Genomic DNA, 22,020 nt, shown 5'->3' with positions numbered 1-22,020 from the left:
ACATTATGAATAAGAAGCAAGGTCATGAAAATGATTTAATGCAATTTTGTAAGCAGCTGTTACACAGCTTTATATTTCTGTGCCATTTTTAGGCAGATTGATTAAAATGTTTCATTAGGAAAATATTCTACAATTAGTTTATGCTAAAAGACATAAATCACTTGTGACAGCACTGTTTTTGTTCACCTGTTCAGTCATGATAGCACTGTTTTAGTTTACTTGTTCGATCTTTCAACTGGGTCATTGACCTTTACACTCTGATTCTGCAAACTGCGCCTAATGTTAGGCATGGTTTAGACATCCGCGGAGCTGTTGAACAGGGGGGAGGTAAAAGTTAGGGAGAAGCACTACTGCTGGACAGGGGGAGCAGGGAAGAGGTGCTGATGGACAGGGGGGAGGTAAAACCAATGGAGAAGGGCTACTGTTGAACAGGGGGAGCAGTAAAGGGGTGCTGCTAGACAGGGGGAGGTAAAAGTAAGGGGAAAAGGCCTACTGCTCGACATTGGGAGCAGAGAAGGGGGGTGTTTCTGGACAGGGGGGAGAAAAAAGTAAGGAAGAAGAGCTGCCAGCACCCATTAATGTAACAGGCTAAAAAACTAGTTTATAATATTTCATCTTCAGTGACTGGGAGTTGAACTGGAAACAGCAGTGTAGAAGGCTGTTACTTTAAAAACTTTGTCATATAGACAGCTATATAGCAATTGTAAAATGAGCTCCTTTAAACAGTGGAAAGAATAGCTGTTTGAGCGTTGTTTGGGCTTTAGCTAGACATGGTTTAGTAGGATAGATGCTATTTAGACTATCCTGTTGGTCTCCAGTTGAGCTTTGTTTGAGCCTCAGATAGATGTTTTTTTGAATGGGGTTTTGTCAGATTTTGGACGTTTCCAAAGTGATCTTCTAAATACAGTTCAGGCATTTTATTCTGTAATTCAGTCACCACATAAACAGGACACATCATACAAGTATATTGAATTTAAAACTGCCTAAAGAAGCAATGTTATTAGCTAATTAGAGCACATGAAATTCACAGGTTTCAAGCTCCAAATAACACCTCCTTTCTCACTAAACTTTGCTCCAATCAGCTCATTCTTCAAAGCAAAGCCCATAGCTTCATTTGGCAAAAGAAATCCTTGTCCTCCTTGAGACTGACTAGAACCTCACCAACCTCCATGAAAACATTACAGCTTGCATAATGAGACTCCTTGCCTGGTCCCTCTCGGTACAGATGAAACTAAACGAATCTAAAACAAAACTACTCTGGCTCGGCCCAAAATTTGAACACCTGCCCACACTTTTCGCACTACCCACAGGCGATACACTACAGCTCGAGTTCTCATGCAAGGTCCTTGGTATCACTATCGATTCCTCTCTCTCCCTCAATGACCACCTCAACTCCTTGGCAAAATCATGCTTTTTCAGCCTTCACATGCTGAGGAAAGCTAGATCCTACTTCAGCCAACAACACTTTGCCATCCTTGTCCAATCCATCATCCTCTCCAAACTAGATTACTGCAACGCCATCTACTTAAATCTATCAAAAAAAAGTATTCTAAAACTCCAGCTAATCCAGAATACTGCAGCCAAACTGATCTTCTCAAAACGTAAGTCTGACCATGCCTCCCCACTCCTTGCCAAACTTCACTGGCTTCCAATAATCTCCAGAATCCATTTCAAATGTTCCTGCCTGGCTTTCAAGATAATTCACGGAATCCTGCCTCCTCTTATCCCACTGTCTTTCAACTCCTCCAGTCCCAACTCCTCCAGAACTGCCCAAAGGCTTAAACTAGCCTTCCCCTCTCCACGCGGCATCCACTAATCAGGCAAACTGGGAAAATCCCTTCTCTTCAAAATCACAGGTCTTTGGAACGATCTCACCACCCCGCTGCGGAACCTGAGCTCCCTTCAGTTATTCCGCAAACAACTGAAAACCTGGCTTTTCAGCAAATTGCAGCTCTATCCTTCCCCACTTTCTCTCACATAAGTTCATGTAATCCTTTTTCTTCTTCTCTACCCACTATTTTAAGTTCTTGTAAACCATGTCGAGCTCCATTCTCATGGAGATGATGCGGTATATAAACTTAAGGTTTAGATTAGATTAGATTAGATTAAAAACAGAATAAAACACAGAACAGACCTGAATGTGGCTTCTAGTTCATTGCAAAGGGATGTGTGCAGCTGCACAATGCTGACCTCTTTGTGAGATCATCAAGGTGCACCTGCAAGGTAGAATGCCACAAGTAAAAGACAGGCCAGGAGTTGAACTCACAACCTCTGCAAGATCAGCACAGAGCTTTTACACATTGAGCTACACCATCTTCCACTCCAGTTTCTCTGACTCCCCTGTCATATCATAGCTTAGTGATCTGCTAAGGTATCATCTGCTTATCTAGCTGAGAGAAAAGACGGGTAGCTCAATGGCTTAAAGCACTGGTTTCATTGTTCCAAAAGCAAGAATCTCAAGTATGGTTGAATAAATGTGACATGGAATCAAATATTGCTGTTTTTATCAAATGCAAACTCCACTTTTGGAATTGATTGCTTCTAGTATTGCTAATGTTGTGCTGTTTGTGATGAAAATGAGATTTGATTGGTCTGTAGCTTGTAATTTTTATTAAAATGAGTATTTTGTCAGCTGAAGTACATGAGGGAGTCGAACCCACCCTGGCTCACACACCAACCTTCATTCTAACCGCTGTGCTACACAATGAGCCATAAAATCATAGCAATTTATGTTTGATTATACTGTTCCGTTTAGGTGTCATTACGGCAGTAGCCATGGTGTGCTTGTGGCTCCGTAGCGGAGCGCCCGAAGCATGCTGAAATGGCTGCAGTTAAACATATCTTAAGCTGTCAGAGTAGGAAACTTCTCACCTGAGTGAAAGAAGCCATTTCTGGCTCACCTAGTTAAGGCACCTCGTTGCACCTTTTCATCTTCTCCAGCTCTCATATAATCTCATTTTCTCAAATATTATGCTGGCTGTAGGCTGTGAGGCAGAAGACATGACAGCTACCCTGTTTGCCACCCCCTAAGGGCCTCCCCACTTCTCTCTTTTGCAGCCTGGGCCTCATGGAACACTAGATAAGACACAGGTCAATGTGATGAAGTAGCTGAAGTGATGCTTATTAAGGAAACACTAATGCCTGACTGCTACTCAATGTAAATAAGCACAAGGTGAAAAATGGTTTAAGATTTTTATTGCACAGTCTAGGAAAGCAGCATGCAAGTGTAATATCAGGCAACTGCAGTTCGATGAGATGGATGACAGGTATGCAGAGTAAGCCACTCCTTGGTCCAAGTTGTTACTGTGGTAGAATTGTTAAGGTCCTATAATCTGCTCCTGGAAGGAGAAGGCAGGCTGAAGAAAAAGGAAGATGGATTGAGACAAATTAAGAGTTTATTGGTGAGTTTTAAGCTCTTTTATAAAGGTGCGCTAAATCAATGCATGTGCTAACTGCTAATGCGTCCATAGGATAACATGCAAGCATTAACATTTAGGACATGCTAATGGCACCCTAAATGGCACCGCTTTAAGCATGTGGTAAATGTTAACGCGTGCATGTTATCCTATGGACACATTACCAGTCAGCGCATGTTTTGATTTAGCGCACCTTTATAAAAGAGAGCCTAAAACTCACCAATTTACTGTTCTCTCAGAAAATCATCAATAACTACACCCATCTGAAAGAAAAAAAGTGTGAAACATGTTAGTATTGTGAAAATATATATAATTCATCACAAGGGCAAAGAAAGCAAATAAAGGTTGCAGTACATCATTCTCACCTATTCTTTCTGTTTTGGTATTTGAGCTTTGGCCAGGTGCAAGCTGGTGTGCTGAACCCAGTTTGAACAGACCTGCTCTGGCCTCTGGGAAACACAAGGGGAGTCATTAGCCACTCTGAGAACCTGAAATCAGGAGAAAAGGGGGAAAATGTTAGACATCTGTTGCAAAAATAAAAAGCAGAAGTCTTGGGAGAATATGTCACAGCACAGTCTCAGAATAACAGCTAGAATGAACAGAAGCACAAACACTGTTCCCTTTTTATAATAAGGATGCCTAACAATTATGACTCTAAAAAGATTTACCTTAAGCTCTATGAGGAAAAGCACTGCTATAGGTTCCACATATTCATTTAACTTGCATATCCATTTTCCTGGCACCAAAGTTTCAAACAGCATGGGTTTTTTCAGCCAACACACCTGGAACCAATTTTTATCATCACTAATTCTCAGACCTGCTAATGACCCTGTGGAATGTAGAGAGTTGTGGCAGATATCATGGAGACAAAAAGTTAATGGAGAATCACCATAAGCAATAACACAGAATGGGAGACCAAAAGAAGAAATCAGTTCTGCCTGAGCTTTTATCTAATAAAGGTACCTAAGTTGCTAGCAATATATCATTCTCACTTGGATTTGGTATCTGAGCTGCTAGCAAGGAGTTCCTTGCATAGGTGCAGCATAGTCACCTGGAAAGATGAAAAAGGTTAGAAAGACATCAAAGTTGCAAATTACTATAGCTGCTAATGGTCCTGTGAAATGGTGAGAGTTGTGGCAGATATAGGAATGAAAAGGTTAAAAGATAATCAAGAAAAGTAAAGTCTCAGAAATCAGCATAATCAATAACACAGAATAGGAGTCCTAAAAGAGAAAACACTGCTCTGATGGACCTTCTTATACTAAGCACGCCTAAGGAGCATCATAGGCACCGTTAGGACTTCCCACTAGAAAACTTTCAAATCTGATTGGGCATGCTTTAGGTGTGGTTTGAGCAAACACACCTGTACTGACTTTTAATCATTTCCTTCACTTCTCAAAGCTTTGACAAGAAGCCATTTCTCATCTGCTTAGTCTGCAGAGGCTCTGTTACCAAATTCTAAATTAAATTCCCTCTATAGCTCTATGCCTTAAGGCGCTGCTTTTATCTTCCATACATCAGGGGTTCAAGTCTTGAGTGAGATTAGCAAATATTTTCTACCAGAAAACCTTCAAACTCTTTAGCCATTCCTTTGCTTACACATATTTGAGTTGATCTTTAAAATGATATGCAGCAATTCTCAGCAGCCTGTTTTCTCTCATATTAAACCCCCTCCTCCACCCCAACACACACTCCAGACAAGCTGAATTTATTTATTTATTTATTTATTTAGATTTTTATCCCGTCCTCCCAGTAGCTCAGAACGGTCTACAAGTGAACATACACAATTGAGGGTAATTAGACATATAAGAAGTGCAACAGGTTTGGATGATTGGACTTACAAGACTGTGATGTGAGTTTAAGTACAGGCAATACAGCAATTTAAGAGTAGAGTTCAAATATAAGTAGTTAGTTTAAGTACAGTTATGTGAGATTAGGTAGTTGTGTAGTTTAAGTACAGTTTGTCAGAGGATAGACTAAGATAAGATTGTACTGGAATTTAGGGGGAAGGTAGGAGAGAGGATTGGGGGGTGCTTAAGGGGGGGGGGAGAGACAGAGGGGATCTTTAGTTGAAGAGGAGGGTCTTTACCAATTTGCGGAATGTTAATAATGAGTTCTGTTGTCTGAGTTGGGGAGGGAGTTGGTTCCAGAGGTGTGGAATGAAGTGACTGTAGGATCGTTTGCGGGCAGTTTCTGTGAGGAGGGACCTTCCGGGGGGGGGTGCATAGACGTATCTCCGATTTTGAACGGAGGGTGCGAGTGGGGGTGTAGATGGGAAGCTTGGATTTTATGTAGGAGGGGGTGGTGGAATGAATTCTCTTGTGGGCGATTGCCAGGGCCTTGAAAGCACATCGCTGGCTAATTGGGAGCCAGTGTTCAGTACGGAGTGCTGGGGAGATGGGATCGTGGTAGTTGAGATTGTGTAGGAGGCGGATGGCTGCATTTTGGACCCGTTGGAGGCGTTTGAGATTATTTTTGGTTAGTCCATTAAATAGGGAGTTACAATAATCCATTCTGGAGAGGACATATGCGTAGAGGAGTTGGGTGAGGTCAGGTTTGGAGATGTAGGGTTTGATCCTTTTCAGCTGGCGAAGGGAGCTCCCCGTAGTGAATTTACCAACAGTAATGTCTCTAGGATACATCTAAAAAACATGTACCTTCTTTCAATACCTATCCAAGCCTTCTGAAGTTTTAGTAAACTCTTATACCTGTTGCCCTGTGCGGATATTGCATAAAAAGAAATATATTCCTACCACAATGGCTTGTAGCTGAGAGCAGATGAATGTATCTGATGCACCTGTGCCTGCAAACTTCAGAATGCTGATGAAAAACAGCAAAGTCCACCACTTATGAGAGCTGTTAGGATGCTATTAAAATGAGTGAAGGTGAGGGTGGTATTTGAACTGGTGAGCTTGAGAAGATGGACAAGGTGCAACAGGGTGCATTAACTTGGTGAGCCACAAATGGCTTTGCTCTGTCAGAGGAGAAGTTTCCTCCTATGACAGCTTAGGATGTCCTAGCTATGGGAAGGTGAAAATAAGTTTGCCAGGAAAGGGAAATGTACTGATAAAAACGGCTAAGTCCACCATCTAGACCCTCTTATGACAGCTAATAGGAAGTTGTTAAAATTAGTGAAGGTGGGATTTGAACCAGTGAGCTTAAGAAGATGGGCAAGGTGCAACAAGGCACATTAACTTGGTGAGCCACAAATGCTTTCTTTGTGGTGACTGTGATATTCTTAAGCATATGATACATAGGCATGTCAGTCAATTATGATATTATAAACAAACACTTTCACTGAAATGAAAAGATGTCACAAACAAGAAGAAAGCAGCACTGCTGTAGTTCCAAAAGGGGAGTTACAGTTAACTGGAGGAAAAAGCCTCAGATAGGAGCCCTTCCACCAAAAGATAGAGGATAACAATCTATAGATAAGTGGATTGTTATCCTCTATCTTTTGCACCGCCGCCCTGCTTTAAGTTCTTCACTACGGGGAGCCGGTCTGGAGGTTTTTTGCCAGTGAGGTGTTACGTCCAACCACCTTGGACCACTATTGTGGTGGTGGAAGGGCTCCTATCTGAGGCTTTTTCCTCCAGTTAACTGTAACTCCCCTTTTGGAACTACAGCAGTGCTGCTTTCTTCTTGTTTGTGACATCTTTTCATTTCAGTGAAAGTGTTTGTTTATAATAGTATTGAATTTCACAATTCCGAGTTTTTTCTTGCTAGTCAATTATGATATGACAGGGCAGTGAGATCCACCTGATTAGAAGCTGATATAGCTCAATGTGTTAAAATCATGTGCTGATCATACAGAGGTTGAGAGTTCAACACCCAGTACATCTTTTAATTGTGGCATTCTACCTTGCAGGTGCATCTTGATAATCTCACAATGAGGTCAGCTTTGTGCAGCTGCACACCTCCATTTTCAGTGAAGGAAAATGCATGTTAAGGTCTGTATCTGGTTTTTCTATTTCTAAGCTCTGAGAAATGAAGTAATGTGTGCAATATTGATATCTTTTTCATGTTCTTTCTTTGCTCTCAAGAAAGAGTTGATTGTAGCACTGTTTGGTGAGAAAAAAGGGGGTTCTTTGGGGGTTCTTTTTAAGCAGGAAAGCCAAAGGTGATGTAATGAGTAAATCATATTACTGTTTGGGCAGAAAGGTACTATGTTTTCCATGCAATAAGTTTATAATGATGTGCCCTATTGATATGGTGGCTTATTAAATCTATTAGGAGGGGGAAAAGGGAAAAAACTGATTCCTGAAGTCTATGTAGAAAATATCATTTCGGAAGCCCAAAGCACATTTATGTTCCACCCATAGAAACTCATGTTCAGCCCAAGCAGAAACCACACTTAGACCAGCTTTTAATTTGTCTACAATTTCCGCGATGTTTAGACATGGTCTACCACCCAACTAGCGTCTATCTGGTGCCTATCCTTAACCATGCCCACATTACACCCTCGTTACACCCACATCTACATACTTGGACACGACTTTCCTAAAAACTTGCGTCTATGTTCTGAGAACGCTTACCTAATGCCTAACTCCGCCTAAGTCCCAATTAATGCTTGTTAAGACTAAACTAAACCTTGGGTTTATATACCGCACCATCTCCACGGATGCAGAGCTCGGCACGGTTTACAGGAAGTAGGATGAGAGAGGAACTACAGTGGAGAAATTAAGAGTTAGGTGTAAAAGGGTGGGGGAAGGGGGAGAGGCCTAAGAAGGGGAAGTGTTACAGTTTTGAGAATAGCCAGGTTTTTAGGTGTTTACGGAAAAGTTGGAGGGAGCTTGAGGTTCGGAGCGGGGAAGTGAGGTTATTCCAGATCTCAGTGATTCTAAAGGGGAGGGATGACCTAAGTTTGCCTGCATGGGAAATACCTTTTGTGGAAGGGAAGGATAGTTTAAGAGTTTGGGAGGATCTGGAGGAGGTAGGGGTTGGGGAGTTCCAGGATAGAGGGATAACGGCAAGAAGGATGCCATGTAGGATCTTGTAGGCTAGGCACGCACATTTGAAGTGGATCCTGGGGATTACTGGGAGCCAATGGAGCTTAGACAGGAGTGGCAAGACGTGATCAAATTTGCTTTTCGCGAAAATAAGCTTAGCTGCGGCGTTCTGAATCCGCTGAAGTCTGTGGAGGCTTTTCTTGGTTAAGCTGAGGTAGATAGAATTGCAATAGTCCAATCTGGAGAGGATGATGGATTGTACTAGGACTGCTAAGTGTTTTTGGTGAAAATAGGGTCTGACTTTCCTTAGCATGTGAAGGCTGAAGAAGCATTTTTTTACCAAGGATTGGAGATGGTCGTTGAAGGAGAGAGAAGAGTCTAAGGTGACACCCAGAACTTTGCTTGAGAACTCGAGCTGTAATGAGGAGCCGGAGGACAATGGGATGGAGGAGGGTAAATGGTCTAATTTTGGGCCGAGCCAAAGGAGTTTTGTTTTGGACTTGTTCAGTTTCATTTGCATTGTGAATGCCCACTTAAAGTGCTCGTTAACCACTTAAATCGGACGCCTAAACCATGCCTAAACTTAGGCGCAGTTTACAGAATCGGGGCCTTAGTTCTTACATCAACTTACAAGAACTAGAATTTGACCCTTATATCCTATCCTCATTTTAATGGCCCTATTAACTTATATTCATGCTCCAGCATTCTATAAGTGTGTGTCTTTTTCACGGTCTTTTTTTGGATTGCTTGTAGCAGTTATTTGGAGTGAAGCATTGCTATGAGTAAGTCTCTATAGTTTTCACTAGTTCTATGCGTAAGTGCCTTTTAAGTACTTTTTAAAATTAAAGTGGTTATTGTTAATTTGAACAGGCTGTTGTTATGCATAAGTTTTATGGCATTTTAAAATAAATATGTGGGGGCGGAGCTTAGCTGTAACAGGAATGGATGCATGATCTGTTAGCTCTCCCTTCCCTGTACTTTTGAAAGTCTCCAGTAGCTTTAATTTTACCTTTTTCAAAGTAAATTTTTTGAAAAGTTTAGTACAATAGTATGGCGTCTAAAAAACAGATGAAATTGGATGCCACTTTTGCCACCAGTGGAGCAAAAAGACCAAAACAAGATACTCCTGCACCTTCAAAGGTGCCGTTGCCTCCAGAACATTGTGAAACCACTGATCCGGTAATGCTGGTGCTAAAGAAAATATTGGACTCAGTACAAGGAAATACTGAAAAGCTTAATTTGATTCAAGCTGAAGTTTTGAATTTGTCACAACTCACATTGTGCAAGGTCAGGATTGATCAGATGGAGCAGAAAATTGTTGGATGTGAAGAGGAGTTGATTAAGGTTACAGCTGACAGGAAAAATCATTAAACATCTGGTAAAGATTTGGAAGAAGCAAATAATTACAGTAGAAGGAACAATATTCATTTGTTAGGTTTGCCTGAAGGTCTGGAAGGTACCAATTCAATACAGATTTTTGAGGAACTTTTTACCTAAACTCCTTTCACTAACATTTACCTTCCCTCTGGAAATAGAACGTGCACATCGTGTCCCTGCTTACAGATCCAACAGTCAGAAAGGACCAAGACCAGTGATCATTAGGATTTTAAGGTACCAGCAAACGCTGGAAATTTTATCCTGAGCCAAACAGTTGAAATGTCTTAAATGGCAGGAAAACAGGATCTTGATCCTGCCGAACTTTGCAAAGTTTACTGCTTCAGTGAGGAAAGAGTTTTTACTCTTAATGTTCACAGCTTAGACAGATGGCCACAAAATATGGTTTGTTTTATCCTGCTATCATGAGGGTAACTGTAAATAATAAAATTATCAATTTTGAAGATCTTAAGGAGCTAAAAGAATTTCTTGCTAAACAAGATGAAAAAATGGATTGAAGGGATCTGGAACTCCTTTAGTGAAAACTTATGTAAATTACAGTTATCAGCTGATTTAATTTGACTTTGGCAACAAGGATATAATTCATTTATTTGCTGGATATGGTAGTTGAAAATGAAGATAGTGTGCTGTAAATAACTGACAGTTGGTATTAGAATCTAATGGAACTGAAGCTTCCCAACTGCCTTAGGTTTCAACTTCATGGAATCTAATTTGAATACTAGTGGTGACGTCTGCTGGCTGCAATACTGAATCTGATTGGTGAGTATAAGTGATAGCTATGAAAGTACAATGGGGTTTAAAGATTCATTCAGTTTTAGACACTGATTGGAAAGCAACAAGGATTCAATGTATATCAATGTGGTATACTGTAAATGTATGGAGATACATGTGATTGGCTAATGGAGGTTATTTTGAGGATATGAGGTTTGCTAGTCTTGGGCAATTGGACGTGATCGTGTTGCTCTGCCTCTTTTTGAATTCTTGAGAGCTCTCGGGCACTTTCTGGTTCCCCTCAGAGTTGGGTGAGAGTGGGAGCCGTTCGGGGCTTTCTTCAGTTTATTCCAGCACAGCTGTAACTGATGTTCCCCGTGTGCAAGTCTCCTACTGTTCTTCAGAAGAGTGAGCAATGGCAGTGTGCTTTTTATGGTCTTCCATCCATCGCATGTGTGGGCTATCTTCCTGACACGGAAAGAGGCCCCGGAAGTTTATAAGAAGGAGCTTCTGGCTGAATACAGCGATCTTCATCTCTTATTAGATTAAGAAGTGGTTGTTTGGTTTTTTGCCATTCCCTGGTTTGTAAGGAGCCTCTGGCGGTACTTGAGAGAGTCCAAAGGAGAGCAACAAAACTGGTAAGAGGGCTGGAACACTGCCCATACGCCGAGAGGTTGGATAGGCTGGGGCTCTTCTCTCTGGAAAAAAGGAGGCTCAGGGGAGATATGATAGAGACCTTCAAGATCATGAGGGGCATAGAGAAGGTGGATAGGGACAGATTCTTCAGGCTGAAGGGGTCAACAGGCATGAGGGGGCATTCAGAGAAACTGAAGGGAGATAGGTTCAGAACAAATGCAAGGAAGTTTTTTTTCACCCAAAGGGTTGTGGACACTTGGAATGCGCTACCGGAGGAAGTGATCAGGCAGAGTACGGTACAAGGATTCAAACAGGGATTAGACGGATTCCTGAGGGATAGGGGGATCGTGGGATACTGAGAGAGGTTCTGGGATGTAACACAGGTATAGAAAGCTAACCAGGTAATAAGTATAGAAATCCAACCAGGTCGTGCATGTGCAAGACCGGAGGGTTAGGACTTCGATGGGAAGATAGGACTCAATGGGAAACCAAGGTGGCAAGGGGGCCCCTTCTGGAGACTCAGACAGGCCGTGACCTGTTCGGGCCGCCGCAGGAGCGGACTGCTGTGTGGGATGGACCTATGGTCTGACCCGGCGGAGGCACTGCTTATGTTCTTAATTGATTGGAATAGAGTTCCTGTACGCTGTCCTTAAAGTGCCGCGGGGGTTAACATATACAGAGTTCCTGGGGATGAATTTGATTTTAATTGATCCCCTGAAGGATACAGTTCCATTGCAGTGGTGGATGGTAGTAGATAGCGTCAAAAACAGGAAGACAAAGTACCTTCACGTTTGTGGGATTTTTGAAGTGAATCTGGAAGCCTCTTACAAAATTGCAAGAAGAGTTGTAAGATTTTGACATGCAGTTACGGCCAGACCTGATTGCAATTGCTATGTAATGTATAAGAACAGTCTGATTTACTTAAATGAAATGATATGATATGTTTTTCTTTTGGCCTGTAAATGATGATTTGGGAAGGTGGGACTTAGGGATGCCTTCATTGTAGGATTTTAAATAAAGAGTTGCAGTTGGGGGTATATGAGTACTAATGCTGAATGTCACATCCCCTGGTTTTGTTTTGTTTAAATTGTATGTTAATTGGCGCATTGTTTTGGCGTTTTTGTACACCGCCTAGAAGGCTTGATTGGGCGGTATAAGAAATTTTAAAGAAACTTGAAACTATACTAATAGGAATACTGTGTTAATTTTATAAGTACAGTGGAACCTTAGTTTACGAGCATAATTCGTTCCAAAAGCATGCTCGTAAACCAAATTGCTCGTATATCAAACCAAGTTTTCCCATAGGAAGTATGGGAAACTGCTTTGATTGGTTCCACCTCCTCCCCCCCCCCCAACGAGGCTACCGGTGCTGCTCCATTCTCCCCCCCCTTGAGGAATCCAAAGCTGTTCCAAACCCCTCCCCGCGATCCAGCTTCCCCCCTGCGAACCAAGTTTTCCCATAGGAAGTAAGGGAAACTGCTTTGATTGGTTCCACCTCCTCCCCCCCCAACGAGGCTACCGGTGCTGCTCCATTCTCCCCCCCCTTGAGGAATCCAAAGCTGTTCCAAACCCCTCCCCGCGATCCAGCTTCCCCCCTGCGAACCAGCTTCCCCCCTGCGAACTGTATAATTAATTATACAGTGGTACCTCGGTTTACGAGTGCACCAGTTTGCGAGTGTTTTGCAAGACGAGCAAAACATTGCCCCCCCCTCCACCGCGATCCTACTTTCCCCCCTCCCGAGCAGTCAATGATACCCTTTACCCGACTTGGCACCAGTGCCGGTGCCCGAAGATCCTCCCTCTTCTGGCGCAGCTAGGCGGTGCATCGGAGATCCTCCTTCTTCTGGTCTGGGCTGGGCTGGACTGGCTTTGAGCATTTGCGCATGCTCAAAGCCTTCTGGTCTCGCTCTCTCCGAGATTGAGAGCGAGACCAGAAGGCTTTGAGCATGCGCAAATGCTCAAAGCCAGTCCAGCCCAGTCCAGACCAGAAGAAGGAAGATTTCCGACGCACCCCCAGCCCAGGCCGCGCCAGAAGAGGGTGGAACTCCGTGCACCGGCACTGGTGCCAAGTCGGGTAAAGGGTGTCATTGACTGCTCGGGGGAGGAAGTAGGATCGCGGTGGAGGGGGTGGCAACGTGAGCGGGGGGATGCCGGATCGCGGGGAGGCGCTCGTACAGCGAGGCAAGCTCGGTTTACAAGGCACCAAGTTTGCGAATGTTTTGCTCGTCTTGCAAAACACTCGCAAACTGGTGCACTCGTAAACCGAGGTACCACTGTATAATTAATTATTTGAGATGGTAATTAATAGAAAACAGGTATTTTCTATAGGATAGTATTATAGGGGGGATATACTTGTATTGGCTATTTTAGCTCTTCTTTTTTTCTTTTTGGGGTATTTATATAGTATTTTTTATTATTTTAAGAGGTTATGTATTAATTCTTTGTGTATGCATTGCTTGTGCTGAATAATTTGAGATTTCATATTTGAATCAAATATTTCTCTGTTGCTGTACTTATTATGTTTTTTTAAAATATGATTTAATGTGGGTGGATATGTATTGAAATTGTATGAATTGGCCTATCATAATTACTTGTTTATTTAAACTTTTATTGTGAAAGGGGGGAAGAAGGGAAAAAAAGTGTTTCTTGATTTTGACATGCAGCTAATGTCATTCATATATGAAATTGATTTGTAAGGCATATAACCTGATTCTAGATAAGGGTATTCTTTGGGGTAAATAGGTTTTGATTTTGTGTGAATTGGCCAATTATAATTGTCTATAAAAATTCTATTAAGAATGAATTTAGATAAGTGCTGATTGTTATATTATCTCTTATAATTCATTTGATTGTGGTTAATTTAAAATATTTAAAAATGGAAAGGCTAAATTTTAATTTCATGAAATTTTCTTTTACACATAACGGATAAAGAGATTACAGGGGGGGGGGGATCATGGGTCTACCTATATGCATCTAAGCTAACTATGAGACATTTAAATGGGTGGATGGGGAGGGAGGGGATTTGCAGGGGTTTAGGATGTATTTGGATAATATAATTTTTAAATTCTGTTAATAAGATAAAGCACTGTTTCTTTGCTCATGCAATTGGGAAAAAGGCAGGAGAAGCAATCCTGATCAATAAGAAGTTTTCTGCCACATTTGATAACGTATGGGTCGATCCTATGGGTAGATGGCTTCACATTAATATGAGTTCAGGAATAGATACCCTGACGCTTTTTAATAGTTACACACCTAATTCAAATCAGCCTTAGTTCTTTAAAAAACTCCAACCAATAATTTTGTCACAAGGGCCTGTTTTTCCTTCACATAGCCACTTAGTTTGTTATATTTCTTTTAATTGTATGCTAAGTATACCTTGGATTCTAATTGTGGACTTGAGCTGAAGTTATGCTGTATTAATTTTCTTCCCTATTTTGATGTTTGAGATGTTAAAATGAATACTTTATTGGCTTATCTTTATCTTTCTGTACAAGTGGATACTTGATTTGTAATTTGAAAATGATAACTAAATAAATAATAATAATAATAATTCTGTCACTGGCTATGACTAATTTAGTTATAGCCGGAGACTTCAATGCAGTCATGGATCCATTAATTGACAAACAGCCCAGTAAACAATTAAAATCTTTAGGTCTAAATAACCTTTTACAGTCCTGTGGATAAAAGGATATACGGTGGATTTTCTATTTTAATATCCGAAAATTTTTGTTATATTCTCCAGTGCATCAATCATTTTAGGAAATTGCTAAAATTATAATTTTCCAAATTAGAATAAACAATTTTGACTTTAGAGTCACAATTGGCCTCGAATGGGAACAAAATACTTGTCTGTAGAACAGCAGCATCTGGTATGAGAAAGGTTAGCAGAATATCACACAGGTTTCTTAAGTAATAATAATAATAATAATAACAGTTTATATATCGCAGGACCATGAAGTTCTATGCGGTTTACAATGATTAGAAATGTTACAGATTGAGTGAATAAACAAGTACAGACTTAGCGATTGATAGTTCTTGCGATCGTTTGTTGAAGATTAAGATTGATTAGGTTGGTTTCCTAAGTATTTCAGGAACAGATGTGTTTTAGGCGTAGCCTGTTGGGTGGGCTAATGAGCCATAGAGAGGAAGACCCAGGCCCATAACACACTCTAACCACTACATTTATGAAGTATTTAGCTCTTAGAATTGGTGGAATATTTTCACACAGAATTAATAATACCTCTTGAAGATATTTCCAAACCATTTCTACTACTGACAATACAAGAGACCTAAAAAAGCTCAAGAATCTTAAGATTATTCTTCCTCTGATAATTTTCCATATATTCTAATTTTTTGGAGAGAAAGTTCTTTCTTTAACAATATCGGACTCCAGCTGTTTCAAATGTACTTTCTGCTCTTCTGCTCCTCTAACCTCTCAGCATGCCCCCACAGAGGCTCTCTTTGCACTTCCATGGTGGAGGAAATTGATCTGCAATCACTGCTTAACACAGAAGTTGCCTTCTTAAGATTGGAGCCACAGGGCTTTCATATCAATTATGGCAGACTTAGCTACTTCCCCAAAGTCCATGATGTTACCTCATGAAGTCTCTCCTTCACCTCTCTCAGAGCAGAGCACAGATCTTCCCGTTTAGCAGATAACACCCAAGAGAGTTTCTGCACAGCTGGTCTTCCAGGGCTGACTGCCAGAAGCTCCACTCAGGGTGACAAGTCTTCACTTCAGATTGGGATGAAGGAGAGAACCCTTGTTTTGTGTCAGCAAGGTTGGAAAGATTTGAAGTGTGATGGATTTCTGTACAGTTCATTGTAGGAGAAGGAACCATGGTTGGCACGGCCACTGAGATGCTGTGAGAATCATGATGGCTTGTTCTTGGCAAAGTTTGCTTAGAATCTTCCCAACTAGATGAACTGGAGGGAAAGCATAAAGAAAATTGAGAAAGAAGGCATTCGACTCCAGATGATTAGAAGCATAGAGTCTGGAAGAGAAGAGTAGAAGTTTGTGGCTGTGGGAGAAGCAAAAAGGTTCACTTCTGAGGTCCCCCAATCTGAGAATATCTGATGCAAGATGGTTGAGTTGAGTGACCACTTCTGAAGTTGAAGGAATCTGCTCAACTTTTCTTCCAAGATGTTTTGTTGCCCTACTAGATAAACTGCTTTTAGAAATATGTTGCGAGGAATTACCTAGGGCTTGTTTCTGCAATAAAGCTATCAGTGGGCTAATGTATATATTAAACAGAAGAGAGAAGAATAATAAACATTGAGGAACCTTGCAATCCAAGGATATTTTATCAGATTCATCATCCCCCACACTCACCACATATGACCTGTTCTGTGAAAAGGATTGTAACCATGCCAAGGTTTTTCATGAAATACCTATACCTCATAGACATCGAATCAAAACCTCATGGTCTACTAGGTCAAAAGCCACTGTAAGATCCAAAGATATGGCCAGACATATCTGGCCATTGTCCAGTAGTTCTCAAATGGGGTCACTAATGACTGATGTGAGAACAGTTTCTATTCTATGCCCGCTTCTAAAACCTGATTGTTTCACATGCAACACATTTATACTCTTAACAAATGTATTGAGCTTAGAACTGCCTGCTCAATTAATTAAGTAGGAAGACATAGATTTGATATACAAATACAATCCTGAAACTTTGTTAATATCAGTTTCCCTTACCGTTCTACATAGATACTCTTGCTAGTGCCCAGGGCATAAAGGCTGGTCAGTATTCTGTAGCATGAAACCTGGTCATCTTCCACTAGCAAAAAAGAGAAAAGAAAAAAAGTTGGTTAGGGAGACCCTCAAGGGTCATCATTATCACATTTTTAGCTCAGGCACCAGATTAGCGCACGCTAGTGGAAAATCTACCGCCTGCTCAAAAGGAGACGGTAGAGGCTAGCGCGCGCTAAGGCCCTAGCACACCTTCGTAAAAGGAGCCCTTAATGTTCAAGTTGCATTTAGCACCATTAGCTATGATTCTTGAAGACTGGAATGAGAATTTTCATCTATTTGCTGATGATATCCAGTTGATTTTCTTTATAAAGGAAAATCAAAGGGATGCAGCAATTTTATGAGAAATTGGAGAATTTATGCTTAGTGCTTATGGTTTGGTGTTAAATGTGAAAAAATCTTCTGTGCTGTGATTATCAAGCCAGATTAAACCGTTGCAGGTCAACCCAAAGATAAAAGGAATTATTTTGCCCTTAGCAGATGAGATCAAGACCTTGGGGACTCATTATAATAGGTCTTTGAGCTTTATTTCACAAATTCATGTAGCAGTTAAATTATGTAATTGATCAAACAGTTAAGACCATTTTTATTTTAATTTAATTTACCATAGTTTCTAATAATAGTCCACCTCTCGTCCCTCCATGATGACCGGATCTCTCTTCTCATGGGTCTGGTACTGGTCATTGAGTATGAACAGATACTGAAGGCTTTGAGCATATGCAGATGCTGAAGGCCATGCACTGGCCCAGCACCATAACCTGGAGATGAGGTAAGAGATCTGGTCTTCACAGGGGGGAGGGAGAGGTGGGGAAGTAGAGGAGAGCAATGGCAGTTACTGCAGGGGACAGAGTGGAGGCCAGAAATGGTAATCACAGGGAGGACAACTGGAGGAGAGAAATGGTGGCTATCACAGGGAGGAGGAATGAAGGAGAGAAATTGTCATTGCAGGAAGGAGGGATGGAGGAAAGAAGTGGTACCTCCATTAATAGCCTATCTAAGATTTCAGAAAACCCAGTGTTTCTGATATCTCAGGCGATTATTAGAGAGAATATATGGTAGTAAAATTTGTTCACGCATTGATAACTAGTCAGTTAGATTATTGCAAATTCTTTGTACTCTGGGCTGAGTAAAAATTGTTTAAATAGATTGCAGCTGGTACAAAATATAGCTTCAAAATTGATATCTAGGAAGAAAAAATTTGATCATGTAACAGCTATTTTATAAGACCTTCATTCATTGCCAATTTCTGCATAAATCTTTTTCAAACTTGTTTGTTTAGTGTGCCAAAATATTTGTTGGTAAATTAAGGGCTGGCGTTAGCTCTAGCCGTGTAGCGCAGGTTTAGTGCACGCTAAAATCCTGCGTGCACTAAAAACGCTATCGCAGCTTAGTAAAAGGAGCCCTAAGTACATATATACCAACATGTACTCTATATTTATCTCAGAGAAACTTGTTGCAACTGCCATCCTTGGATAACATGAGTATGACATGGACAAGGAAGAAAGCATTTTGTAACACTTGACCTCATCTTTGGAACATGCTGCCGAGTGAGTTACATATCATGGACTCTTATTTAAGTTTTTGGAAAATGTTGAACTCCCCTTTTACTAAGCTGCAGTACAGGTTTCTATACTGTGGCCCAGAGCACTAAGGCCCTGATTCTCCAAAAGTGCGTCCCGATTTTAGGCAGCTGTAGGCGTCCTACAGCTGTCTAATCAGCCAATCGGGATGCACGTTTTTTTAAAAAAATGCTCCCCAGGAAGCCAATCAGATCTTAGACTTAGTGGTGATGGGCGGACCCGCTATGCCTAAGGCCTGATTGGTCCAGGCTTCTAGAGCCTGGGCCAATCAGGCCTTAGGCTTCGGCGCGATGGGCCGGGAAGGGGCGAGCCCACCTCATTTCGACGAGGCGGGCTTACCGGCTAGACGTGCAAGAACCGTCTGGCCTGAAGAACAGGTTAGTTTGGAGGTTTGGGGGTTGTTAGCGCCGGGGGGGGGTGCGTCTTCGGGCAGGAGGGATTGGACACTCTCCTGCCAGCGATCGGTAGTGTCGGGGTGGGAGGGAGATCGGTAATGTCGGGGGGAGGGGGGGCGGTTGGTAGTGTCGGGGGGGGCGGTCGGTAGTGTCGGAGGGGGGGGGGCATCCGATCGGACAGGCCGCGGCCCGCTATACTTATAGAGGCAGAGAGATCCCTTGCCGCGATAAGTATAGCGGGCCGTGTCTAATCTAATCCGATTCTCTAACCAGCGTCATGGACGCCGGTTACGGAATCGGGGTTTTAGTGTAGGCCGATTCTGAATAGGACGCCTCTCCCGGACGTTCTATACAGAATCAGGGCCTAGGTGTCTTGCGGGCCTCGCCTTCAATATAGGCGGCCTGCCTGAGGAGCATTTTTTTAAAAAAACATGCATCCTGATTGGCTGATTAGACAGCTGTAGGACGCCTACAGCTGCCTAAAATCGGGACGCACTTTTGGAGAATCAGGGCCTAAATGCTCCAATGCTGCTCTGATGCTCATAGAATTCTTATATGCATCAGAGCAGCATTTCTCTTCTGGAACATTTAGAGCCCGGGAAGCGGTAGAAACTTCTACTGTGGCTTAGTAAAATAGGGCCTTAATGAAAGCTTTTTGTTTTGATATTGTGATGATGTAACAATGGAATCAGAAATATTTTAATGGTTTTATTAATAGAATTGTAAATCTTTTTTTTTATGTGTGTGTGTTGTTCATGGTATGTTAAATAATAAATCAAATCAAATCAATAATTAATCAAATATCTAAAATGTCTGAAATGCAGATACAACCAGAGTTGTAGAATGTGAAAGATCAGAGACATAAGACACTGTAGAGGATAGTTATCAAGGTGAGGTAAAAGATTGCCTTTTACCATTCCTCGATATACAACAGAATTCAGCAACCTGCAATATCTGAGTCCCACAGGTTGCTGAATCGTGTTTTAAAAGAAAACGCTGCTTATGAGTCATCTCAAATATGGAGTTATTGCAGTGGCTGAGAGCATCTTGTCGTAAAGCTGCAGTTCAAAGCTCTTGGGCCAGCAAAGCAGGGTCATCCTCCAGCTTTCCAAAAGCCATATATACCCCTCAGCTCAAGACCCCCATTCCTAAAAGTTCCAAGCCATTCACTTCACAGATTATCCTCACACTTCTGTAATGGCTATCTTAGTAATCACTTGTGGTATGGGGGGGAAGGGGGTGTCATTGAGCAGGAATGATGTTTTCATGATCTCATGCAATGACTATTGCAACACTGTCTATTGTGGCATTTCAACTGCCCAGTTATGTTGTTTCCAGACCCTTCAAAACTCAAGTCCAGCTGTTATGCAAGGCCAAAAAAAGCAATCACATTACCCAACTTTATATTAAAGTTCATTGGCTTCCAGTTAAGTATTGTATCTGGTTCAAAGTTTTCTGCCAAATTCATACTTGTAAATCCTAGCACCTTGGGTCCCCTCCCTATCTTTCTTCCTATAACCCTGCCCACACCCTTCATTCCTTTGCCACCCATGATCTGGTCCTTCCCTCTCCTAAAATTGCCCGCTATGACTTCACACAAAAATCTGCATGTTACTATCTTTATCGTTTCTTTGGATATGGGTGTCATTGTAAACAATATGCTGAAACTTTCCACTTAATGTTTAGCTGCAGCAAAAAAACAAACAAACAAGATGCTAGGAATGATTAGAAAAGGGATGGTAATAATGTCTATGTATCAATTCATGGTGCAACCTCACCTTGACTATTACATTCAATTCTGGTTGCCTTATCTCAAAAAAGATATAGCGGAACTAGAAAAGGTTCAAAGAAGAGTGTCCAAGATGACAAAGAGGATGGAGCTCCTCTCATATGAAGAAAGGCTAAAGAGGTTAGGGCTTTTCAGCCTGGAAAAGAGATGGCAGAGGAGAGATATGATTGAAGTCTACAAAATCCTGAATGGCGTAGATGGGTACAAGAGGATCAATTTTTCATTCTATCAAAATTACAAAGACTAGGGGACACTCAAAGTTACAGGGAGATACTTTTAAAACCAATAGGAGGAAATATTATTTTCACTCAGGGAATTGTTAAGTTCTGGAAAGCATTGTTAGAGGACGTGGTAAGAGCAGTTAACATAGCTGGTTTTTTAAAAGGTTTGGACAAGTTCCTGGGGGAAAAGTCCATAGTCTGCTATTGAGACAGACATGGGGGAAGCCACTTCTTGCCCTGGATCAGTAGCATGAAATGTTGCTACTATTTGGGTTGTTGCCAGGTAATTATGGCCTGGATTCACCACTGTTGATGCAGGATACTGGGCTCAATGGACTATTGGTCTGAGCCATTAAGGAATATTTTTTGCCATCAGCCACTCTGCCCTTCAAGCTCTCTCTCTCTCTCACCTGCCCTCAGCCACTCTGCCGCTCTCTCATCTGCCCTCAGTCACTCTGCCCTTCACGCTCTCTCTCTCTCTCTCACCTGCCCTCAGCCATTCTGTCTCCCATATCTCTCTCTCACCTGCCCTCAGCCACTCTGCCCTTCACTGTCTCTCTCTCACTGGCCTCAGCTACTTTGGCCTTCACTCTCTCAGAGAGCTTGTTAATTTTGCTATCTTACGAGATTGGGAGATTGCCATTTTTTTCTTGAACCTCAACACATATCAGTTACTACAAAATGTCTAAAGCTCTGTCTGATGTTATAACAAAACAACAAGGAAGTTGACCCAGATCCCTCCACAATTAAGCACGACCAAAAACAAAGGAATTGTGGAGAGTTGATGTCCAAAATGAAGGCTTTATTACAACAAATAGATAATCCACATAAAAATGTCTAGAGCCTGAACCTCTGAAAACATATGGACCCAACATGATCCATGTTTCAACACTATAGTCTTCTTCAGGGGTCCCTATTGGTCCTAAATGCAGACTTGTGGATTAAATAATAAACAGAAATCTCTGCACTGTTTAGTGCTACGTTCATAGGTAAATGTATCATCAGCTTTGCATCAAGGTAGGCAAATTTCAATCATCCTATGCAGTTTCTAAGCACATTAGAAATTCTAAAGCACATAAGGGCCCTTTTACTAAAGCTTAGTGTGTGCTAATGGAAATTAGTGCACATTAAGGTCCAGATTCTATAAACGGCGTCCCAATTGTAGGCGGTGGT

General features: G+C 41.7%; 1 protein-coding gene across 1 annotated transcript in view; it reads right to left on the bottom strand.

The window, feature by feature from the left end:
• Window positions 1–22,020, bottom strand: part of RYR2 (ryanodine receptor 2) — a 1,389,277-nt gene that overhangs the window by 353,284 nt on the left and 1,013,973 nt on the right. The window contains 1 exon segment of the mRNA XM_033937646.1: window positions 16,809–16,890. Within this exon segment, the coding sequence (XP_033793537.1) occupies window positions 16,809–16,890 (82 nt within the window).

The sequence above is a fragment of the Geotrypetes seraphini genome, chromosome 3 (assembly GCF_902459505.1).
Source record: "Geotrypetes seraphini chromosome 3, aGeoSer1.1, whole genome shotgun sequence".
In the NCBI taxonomy this organism is placed as follows: domain Eukaryota; kingdom Metazoa; phylum Chordata; class Amphibia; order Gymnophiona; family Dermophiidae; genus Geotrypetes; species Geotrypetes seraphini.
Note: the sequence above shows the minus strand (reverse complement) of the source record. Positions and strands in the feature narration are given on the sequence as shown.